General features: G+C 50.1%; 2 protein-coding genes across 3 annotated transcripts in view; one reads left to right on the top strand and one right to left on the bottom strand.

Annotated features, from left to right (window-relative positions):
- Positions 1–215: 215 nt before the first annotated feature.
- LOC131827983 (basic proline-rich protein-like) lies at positions 216–7162 on the bottom strand. Its single transcript, XM_059168898.1, has 4 exons — positions 5882–7162; positions 5605–5795; positions 3203–5527; positions 216–898 (listed from the first exon to the last, which is right to left on the bottom strand). The coding sequence occupies exons 1-3, from the start codon at positions 7160–7162 to the stop codon at positions 4822–4824; spliced, it is 2178 nt and encodes a 725-aa protein (XP_059024881.1). The 3' UTR covers positions 216–898; positions 3203–4821.
- NAB1 (NGFI-A binding protein 1) overlaps positions 6080–9470 on the top strand; it is a 42798-nt gene continuing 39407 nt past the window's right edge. Inside the window, exons 1-2 of one of the 2 annotated variants that reach the window (XM_059168574.1) lie at positions 6106–6217; positions 9388–9450. The gene's annotated coding sequence lies outside the window, so the exon portion shown is untranslated. Of the gene's footprint in view, positions 6218–9387; positions 9451–9470 lie in introns of both variants that reach the window. The other variant, XM_059168572.1, reaches the window with a different exon arrangement.

Genomic DNA, 9470 nt, shown 5'->3' with positions numbered 1-9470 from the left:
GCCCTTCCCAGACGCTCCACCCCATCACTGTCATTCGTGTGAGGTCAAGAGCACACTTTCGTGGAATTCACGTTGGGACCATCTCTTCTGTCTCTTCTTTGTTCTTCTCCGGAGAGTCCTGTCCTTGGGTAGTTTCCTTTGTTGGTTGTTTCCACTTCTTTCAGAATAGCTATGGACACTTCAGCCAGCGTCTCCCAAGTGCACAGCCACCTGTCGCTTCCTCTCCCTCTATCTTCTTCCAACTCTTGCCCGTCTGCTCCGAGGAAGGCTCTCCAAATCTTTCATCCACCCTCAAGGGTAATCCACTCTCACCGGTGGGTCCTCTGCCTGCGGAGTGTAGACCTGCGGGGTGTAGACCTGCGGAAAGAGAGCTTAGAGAAAGGCGAAGAGTGAGCACAGCCTTGCTGTCATCACAGCCAGCCGGATGGAAGACAAAGGCTGAGCCCGGGACTGGGAGCAACAAGAAAGCCCAGAATACGGCGTGCAAAGGGAAGGGGATCTGGATAAACTCCAGAGGCTGTGAGCGAAGTATTTTCCCTACTCACCACTCCCTGCCCCGTGTAGTTGGCTGAGAATCATTAGCGGCCGGTGTCTTAGTCCTTCAGGCTGCCATAACAAAAATACTCAGACGAGTGCCTTAAACAACAATTTACTTCTTCACTATCTGGAAGTCCAAGATCAAGGTGCTGGCACTGGCAGATGATTTGGGGTCTTGTAAGGAGCCACTTTCTGGTTCACAGATGCCATCTTCTTGCTACGTCCTCAGGTGTAAGTAGAGGCAAGAGAATTCGCGATCTCTTCAACAACGACTCTCCCCGGGGCGCCTGGGTGGCTCAGTCGGTGGGTTAAGCATCTGACTTTGGCTGGGGTCAGGATCTGGGAGTCCCAGGATCAAGCCCTGCAATAGGCTCCTTGCTCAGCAGGGAGTCTGCTTGTCCCTCTGCCCCTCACCCCTCCTGCTGTCTCTCAGTCCCTCCCTCAAATAAAATGTTAAAATACAAAAAAAAAGACCCTCCCATTAATTAGGGGCTTATTCTCCTGACCCACTTCCTAATTAGGGGGATTAGCATTTCAACAAATGAATCTGTGGGTGGGGGACACAGACATTCAGCTCGCCACAGCCAGGAATAAGTGGACAGTAGTGACTGTTGTTGAGATCCAGCGTTACAGAACAGCTAACTGTACCAGCAAGCCCTGCGCAGTGGGGCCCGAGAAGAGAAAATGTGGGAAGAGAAGAGAGAGTAGCTGGGTTGGAATCACTGTTGCCAGAGAGGACAAAGGAGGAAGAAAAACCAGGCCCTATTCTTTAAAAAGTGTCCAGAAATTGTTTTTGGAAAGTCTTTTCAAAATTTTCCTTACATACTCTTCTACCTTAAACACAAATTTTTAAAATAAAACCAAAATTACTCCTCATTCAATTAAATGGTTGTATTTACTGTTTAATGTTATATTAACATTTTTCTGCTGTTCAGTTAGCAATGTATAGTGTAAATGTCTTTATTGGTAGAAGTCAACCCGCTGTGTCAGATGACTTCCACGGTCCTACCTCGTCACTGCAGTCTGTAATTCTGTATTTTCACTAGCATTTTATCAGCATTTGTAGCCCGTGCTGGGAATCCATTTCAATCCTTCTTTTCACCCCAGTAGGGATGGGAAGACAAGTTAAAATTAGCCGACTTATACAACGCTATTAGAACTAAACTAGATGTATGTTGAATTTCTCCAAAGTACTTGAACTACTTTTAATATACACGAAAGGTTGAATTATGTGAACGTCATAAGCCTTTTACATCTTAAAATTCTATAGAGTCTTAAAATGCAATGTATGAAGATATGCTTTTTTTTTTTTGAAGAGTAATTATTTTTAGGGTCATGACTCTTGAAATGATCAGTTATTAAATATATTCTCATTAGCTTACCTTTAAGAAATCTGTTATAATTTCAATATACTAAAATATTCAAATCTCCATACATTTAAACATCTACTTAATCTACAGCACACATCCAAAGCTTTAAATTTCATTTTACAAAATAAGGGTAATTTTAATGATATTTCTGGTAATATGAATATTACACATGACTCAGTTAATTGTAGGGCCACCACCACACAGAGCGGAAAATTCGTTAAGTACAGAATTGCTCTGAGGCGACAACAGGAGAACTGAAAGATAGCATTATATTCTTGTAGGTCATAAGCCATAATGTTATTCTTTCTCTCCTCTAAGAATATTTTTAATCTATATGAATTCTTTTGTTTGGAATCACTGAGGCATTTTAAAGTAAGAAATCTTTCTGAAAGTAATAAATTAATGCTCTTTCAGTGAAATTTCACTCAAATGTCAGAACCACCACCAAATTTGTACTTTTTTTTTACTTAAAATTTTTTGGTTTCTGGATGTGGAAAAGAACTCCTTATTCTTGTAAATATACCAATCACTTAAGTACTTTTTAAAAATATGTTATTTATTTGAGATAGAGAATTAGTGAGAGAGAGAGCACCAGAGGACGAGGGTGCGGAGGGGCGGGGAGAGAGGGAGAAGGAGGCTCCCCCACCGAGCAGGGAGCCCGACACAGGCCTCAGTCCCAGGACCCTGAGACCATGACTGGAACCGAAGGCAGACATTCAGCCAAGTGAGCCACCTCAGGTGCCGCTGAAATATATATATATATATATATATATATATATATATATATATATATATATTTTTTTTTTTTTTTTTTTTAAGATTTTATATATTTATTTGACAGTGAGAGAGAAACAGTGAGAGCAGGAACAGGAATAGGAGCAGAGGGCATGGGAGAGGGAAAGCAGGCTTCCCAGAGCAGGGAGCCCGATGTGGGGCTCAATCCCAGGACCCTGGGATCATGATCTGAGCCGAAGGCAGACGCTTAACCAACTGAGCCACCCAGGTGCCCCGCTTAAGTACTTTCAATAATAGTATTTTAAAAATCCTGTTAAACACATACGTACTGAATTCAAAAGAAGTAGAAGACACACTTACGGGACAGAATGGGATATGGAACAATCAGAATCTCTAATTGTTACCTTACGGGATGGAGTGCCTTCCCTTAAACCAGCAGGGCCTGGCAATGGGAGATACCTGTGTGTGTCCAGGGCATGGGGCTGGAATGGGAGGTGGTGTTGAGGGTGGCATGGGTGGCAAAAGCAGTGAGGAGGTCTGTAACAATCATGCTCCTTTACCTGAGTTGTCTCAGATACAGATGAACGCCTCAGTTCTGCTCGTGAGGAGCCATCCTGATTATACTGTTGTCATATAGACACTGTAGACAGAGAATTGGACGCCTAAAAGCTTAAAAATTTATCTTTTCTTCATTTTCCTTCCTCCCACCACTTCCCCCAGCACCAGAGAGTGTTTAAGGCAATGCAAAGTGGGCCAAAAATACCATTCTTAATGTGGGAAGGATATACTATCTAAACGTGCCCAGAAAACAAACAAGGAGGGATATCAGTGTTTAACTGTAGAAATACAGTAGCCCCAGATTTCACTTTCCTTGCTTTCAGGAACCCATGGTCTAGATGTAGATGACCCTCCTTCTGAGGTAACATTGGCAGGCGGATAATGAGCTGGAACCACGTCACAGGCCTAGTCCTTCATCTCACTTCATCTCATCACTGCAAGAAGGGTTAGTATAGCACAATGATATTTTGAGAGAGACATTTACCTAACTTTATTACAGTATGTTGTTATAATTGTTCTAGTTTATTATTACTTGCTGTTGTTAATCTCTTCCTGTGCCTAATTTATAAATTTATCATAGAGAGTTACAGGAAAAAACACAATATATATATATATATAGGACTTGGTACTATTTGTGACTTTAGGCATTCACCAGGGGCCTTAAAGTATAACCCCCCCCCCCAACGGATAAGGGGAAATTATTGTACCTAGTCACAAGGCAGAAGAATAATCTCTTCCCTAACATGTTTCCTTTTCAGCATCTTGTTCAATACTGGCCAAACATCCAGGTTCAGTAAGAGAACTTAATGTGTTTCTGTCCACTCTGGAAACAATTCTACTGGGAGGCTCAATAGTCTAGGTTAAGATTGCTCATTTCATGACTTGTGAATTACTAATTGTACAAACTCATGGAAGGAAGTTATTTTTTTTCTAGCCCTTTACAACCAACAATGTTTGCAAAACATCAAGATTCCAGAGAGAAACTAGAATTTTGCCGTTTTCATTGCTTGAAATTTTGTTAACCTGCATCTTTCCAAGAAATTGTCTTTATTTTGTAACAACCTGTTAACTGTCTCTGTAGCAGAACAAGGTCCACAGGAGCAAAACCACAACTGGGTTAAGACAAACCTCCCGCAGATTTTCTCCAATTGTTGAACTTGAGGGAGCGAGCCTGCCTGTTCACTGGAAGCACCGCCAGGCCAGTCCGCAGGGCACCCCTCACTCACACGGGGCCAGGCGTTAACTGTACACATCATGGACATGCTGCATCCCATCGCGGTGTTACCCCTTCTCTCCAGAGGTTTGTGACCAGGAGGAACAAAGCGCGGAGCCTTTAAGAGGGTCTTTTCCTTTCCGCGCCCGGCCCCGTCCGCGGCTGATGCGGGAGGAGGAGCCCCTCTCCGAGCGCGCCTCGCACCCGTGCCGCGAAGGGGGCCCCGTCCGGGAGGTCAGCCAGGCTGCGGGCAAGGCTTCTAGAAACCGGATTTTCATGCTAAAACGCGACTGTACCTGTGCTGGCAGCAGCTGGCGGTTTACTGAGTAGTTGTGTCCTGCAAGAGCACATGGCTGCTGAAACCCGGGGATTCTCCCATTTTCCGTCTGTGCAAACACAGGGTAGATTCTAAAACAAATTTCCTTTTTTTTTTCTTTTGGCAATAGCTGAAGTACATTTATGGAGGTTTTCAATACTTTGGTTAGAAAAGTTTATGCAGACCGAACTGAGACTCCGCCGCGCGCCCGGGGACTCTGTTTCGCGGCCCCGCGGGGCTGCGGCGCGGGCGGACCTCCTCGCCTGGAAGCGGCCGCGCGGACCCGCAAAGGGACAGGCCGGCTCTCGGGGGTGGCAGCGGCGGAATCGGCGGCCCGCAGGCGACCCGCTCGTCCCAGCCGCGCCCCAGGACGGTCGCCTCCCGCTCTGCCCCTCCCCCTTCCCGCCGCCAGGGCCGGGGCGCGGGGGCGACAGGGGCGAGGCGGGGGCCCTGCGGGACGGCCACGGCCGGTCCCCGGCTGCGCACCTGCCACCCCGCGCCGGGCGGCCGCGCTGACCCCCCCCACCCCCCCGCGGGACGCCCCAGCACCGCAGCCCGAGGGGCACCGGCGCGGCGGCCTCCGGCGGGGGCGAGCGGGCGCGCAGGGCCGCGGGCGCTCTCGGCTTCGGGGCGGCCTCGCGAGCAGCCGGAGCGGCGGGCCGCGCTCTTGGGAACGCTGCACCGGGAGCCTCCCGCGTTCGGACGGGTTTTTTTTCCCAAACTGCAGATCCCCGCGGCTCGGCGGGCGGCCGGAGCGCAGGCCCGAGGCGGCGTCCCCGCCCCCCCGCTCCCCCGCCCCTCCCCCGCGGCCCAGCCCCCCGCCCCCGCCCCGCCCGGAGCGGCCCTCCGGGCGCCGCCCCCTCGCGAGCGCCCACTCGGTTCCTCCCAGCTGCCGCGCGAACGGGCCGCCCCCCGGGCTCCGCGGAGGGGGCGGCGGGAAGGGGCCGAGCCCGGGCCCCGGCGGCCGCCGCCCCCGCCCCCGGCCCGCGCCGGCCCACGCCGGCTTCTGCGTCACTCGGCCGCGCGTGGGCGGGAGCCGGAGCGGCGAATGTGGCAAGCGCGGAATCTCCCCATGTGACCGCGCGCGGGGGGCGGGGGCGGCGGAGGCGGGCGGGGGAGAGGGAGGGGAGGGGAGGGGAGGGCGCCGCGCGCCGGGAGGAGCAGGGAAGCGGGGAGGAGGGCGGGCGCGGCGGGGGAGGCGCCGCCGCCACCGCCCGCGCGCCGCAGCCCGGAGGAGCCGCCGCCGCCGCCGCGGACGCGGCCGAGCCGAGCGCCGTCGGGGCTGGCGGGCGGGCGGGCGGGCGCGTCCGAGCCGGGTGGGGAGCCGGAGCGCGCGCCCACCGCCTTCCCTTCCCCCCTCGATGGGCGCGGGGGCGTCCCGGCCGCCGCAGCCGCCTGAGGAGGGAGCGCCGGGGGCCGTGTCTCCGGAGTCGCGGCCGAGCCGTCCTCGCGGGAGAGCGCGCCCAGCCCGCCGCAGCCGCCGGCCGAGTACGTACCTGCCCCGGCCCGCCTCGGCCGGGACGCGCGGCGCTCGCGGGCCAACTTGGGCGGCGGAGGCGCGGGCGGCGCGGGCTCCGGGGCCGGCGTCCGGGGCAGCGGGCCCCGCGCGGCCGCGGCGGAAGCGGACGGCGGCCTCTGGTCGTGTGGGCGATCCCCGGAGCGAGTCGGGGGCCGCGGCGGCGGGAAGGGGGCGAGCGGGGCCGCGGGCCGGGGGCGCGCGCCGTTGCTCCCGAGCCGGCGGGGGCGAGCGCTCCCCGAGGGCGGCGGGGGTCGTCGCCGAGTCGGCGGTGCTGGGGGCGCGCGCCCCGGGGAGATGGGGCGCGGACGGCCGGGATCGCGGCCGCCGGTGCCCCCCGCTGCCGAGCGCGGTTTCTGTTTCGGCCGCGGAAGGAGTTTCTTGGAAGTGGCTGTGCCAGAAACTTGGCTCCGGGCGCGGAGCAGCGGGAGACGCGTGCTCGCGGGGCCGAGCGTGGGGTTCCCGGCGCGGGGGGCGGCCGCCGGGGCAGAGCGCTGCGACCTCACGCGTGCACACGCATGGCAGGCGGGGTGCGGCTTCAGCCGCCGGGTCCGGGCGACCGAGGCGGGAGGCGACCCCGGCCCGTGAGCCCAAGTGTTCTCCGCTCTCGGGGAAGGGCCGTGGGGCTGGGGGGCGCGCGTGGGTTCCGCGCACCGGCCTCGCAGCAGGTGGTCGCGAGGACAACCCCCCCCCCCCCGCCGCGGCCCGCCTGCAGCTGCCCGCACAGGCCCCGAGGGCGGCGGGCTCGGAGACGGGGCAGCTGTCAGGTTAAAGGGTCGACGTGGAGTGACCGCTCGCGGCCGGTCGGCCTGTCCGACTCGAGGAGTGCAGGGATCAGAAGCGGAAGCGGAGACGGAAATGCTCGGATCTTGTTTAAAAATATTTTGGCAGTTTTGATAGATAATATTAGATTGCATAGGAACAGAGGCACGGAATTTGAAATAGATTAGTCACGGAGCAAATGCCAGGCGGTTTTGTTAGAAAAGTGTGCACACAGTGAATTACCTTCTTAGATTTTCACTTTTTTGAAAGATTTCCTTTCTAAGACATACCAGATTATGACACGTCATAATTTGTATGTGGGTTTCAAGAATAAATATTGGAAAAGGGATGGTTAGCGTTTACTTTATTTTGGGGTGGAGGCTGATATTTTCCTGAAGACTTAAAGGAGCTGCTTTCAATCTAAGTGCCAGTGAAAGTGGCTCTTAGATTCAAGGGTATCCCTTTTCCTCCATTTTTTAGTTTTGAGACATTTTAATATTGTACTCTAATTAAATTTTCAAAGTATGGTATCCTTACAGGTATTAATATGCATATAAAGGTTTTCTTAAGAACCGATGGGTGCCTGGCAAGGTCAGCCTTCTTTATTCTTGTTTGCGTGTTGGATGCTGGACAATTAGGTCTTGAAAGAAAATAATTTCAAGGAACCATTGGGAAGTTTCTTGTTTTAATTTTATGAGTATCTTGTACAAAAGTTAATATGCCATCCTGATATTAGAAACACGTTATATTTCTTGGCTCTGGTGATTCCTAGTTATAGGTGAATGAATCAGTAATAATAATACAAACATGGAGGCATTGTAGATTTTTTATTTCATTTTGCTTGCTAATTGTGGATGTTATTAAAATGACAGAAATCCTTAGCAATACTATAGCTGATAAAAGGAAATTTAGTGAGTTCATATGTCTAGTAAACAAATTGATATATTTAATAATTTATGTCTTGTCCTTTTCCAGAATTATTAATACAATTTAACCTCAACTAAGTTAATTAAAAATTTTCCCTTTTTGGGACCAGTAAATAACACCCATCGTCTTATAGGGAAGTTAAATTATTTTCATCCTCCCTCATTGTTAGAGAATCAGTTAACGCATTTGATATTTTAATCACACTTTAAGGACATAATGGTTTATTATTCAAGATTTGGGGGGTTTGCACTGTGGTTGCTTTGAAAGAAGAAATTAAGTGTATTACAAAGTGGGAGAGATCTTTGAAGAATATATGGGTTGAACTTTAAGGTTTTTTTTCTTTTAATTTATTTATTTGACAGAGAGACATCACAAGTAGGCAGAGAGGCAGGCTGAGAGAGAGAGAGAGGAGGAAGCAGGCTCCCTGCTGAGCAGAGAGCAGGACTCCATCCCAGGACCGTGAGATCACGACCCGAGCTGAAGGCAGCGGCTTAACCCACTGAGCCACCCAGGCGCCCAAACTTTAAGTATTTAAAGTAAAAGGTGGTTGGATGGAAACAGAAATATGTCAGGTTTTTGTGTCTCTTGACCTAAACTCTAAGACTTGGGCCTCATTCCATTAGAGGTCTGTCTTTTTTGTTGGTGCTGTTCATGTGCATTATGAATATGATGTTTTATGTTATGTTCATGGAAATGAGCATTTTATAATATGTTTTGATCAGTATTGAGATTCTGCTAACGTATAATTATCTTGCCTATGCATATTTTATCGTGGAGTTTATTAAGTATATTAAGGAATAAATAATACCCTTTCAAGCATGATATAAGATTCTCAGCTTCTTTGTTTTAGATTCAGTTTTATCTTATATGCTTCTTTCATTCTTTTCAGTGGAATGAAGAATAGTAGTTATGATATTAAATGCAAATTTTCTTTTTGATCTGACATGTTCAAAAACTAGTACAATAGTAGAGTATACTCTTAAACTTAATAATGAAACAAGTGGGAATACTGAGAAGTTGGTGCTGGAAAAAAATAGTAATCCTCATCTTGTCAGAATTTGCACAGCTAAAACCTGGCATTAAGCTTTCAAACACTTTGTCATTTCTCAACACCTTGGATTTAGGGGGCTGTGCAGTTAATTTGCACAGTATGTTAATTTTAAGGAGAAATTTCTGGAAAAAGCATGCCTTCTACATGCTCAGAGGACATTCATGTTTGTTGAATGACTTGTCTGTTGGTTGGTTGAAGAACTTCCAGCCATATCTTATGAAGGGGTAAGACACTTTTTCCTCCAGTTTCATTCAGAATTCAGAAAAAAATTCATAGGAGGGAACATTTTGTGTTTCCTAAATTACTGTTAGTTCATTAGGAGCTGTGTGTTCAACTCATAGCTCTGACAGTAATAAGATCCTGAATATTTTAAGATCACTGAATGCTGACTGATTTGCCTAGGTTAAATTATTTGGTACTTGGAACACAGAAACACCAGCTCTGCAATCTGAAGTAACCCATGATGTAAGTAAACTTTATATGTA

This window comes from Mustela lutreola, chromosome 3, assembly GCF_030435805.1.
Source record: "Mustela lutreola isolate mMusLut2 chromosome 3, mMusLut2.pri, whole genome shotgun sequence".
NCBI lineage: Eukaryota > Metazoa > Chordata > Mammalia > Carnivora > Mustelidae > Mustela > Mustela lutreola.
Note: the sequence above shows the minus strand (reverse complement) of the source record. Positions and strands in the feature narration are given on the sequence as shown.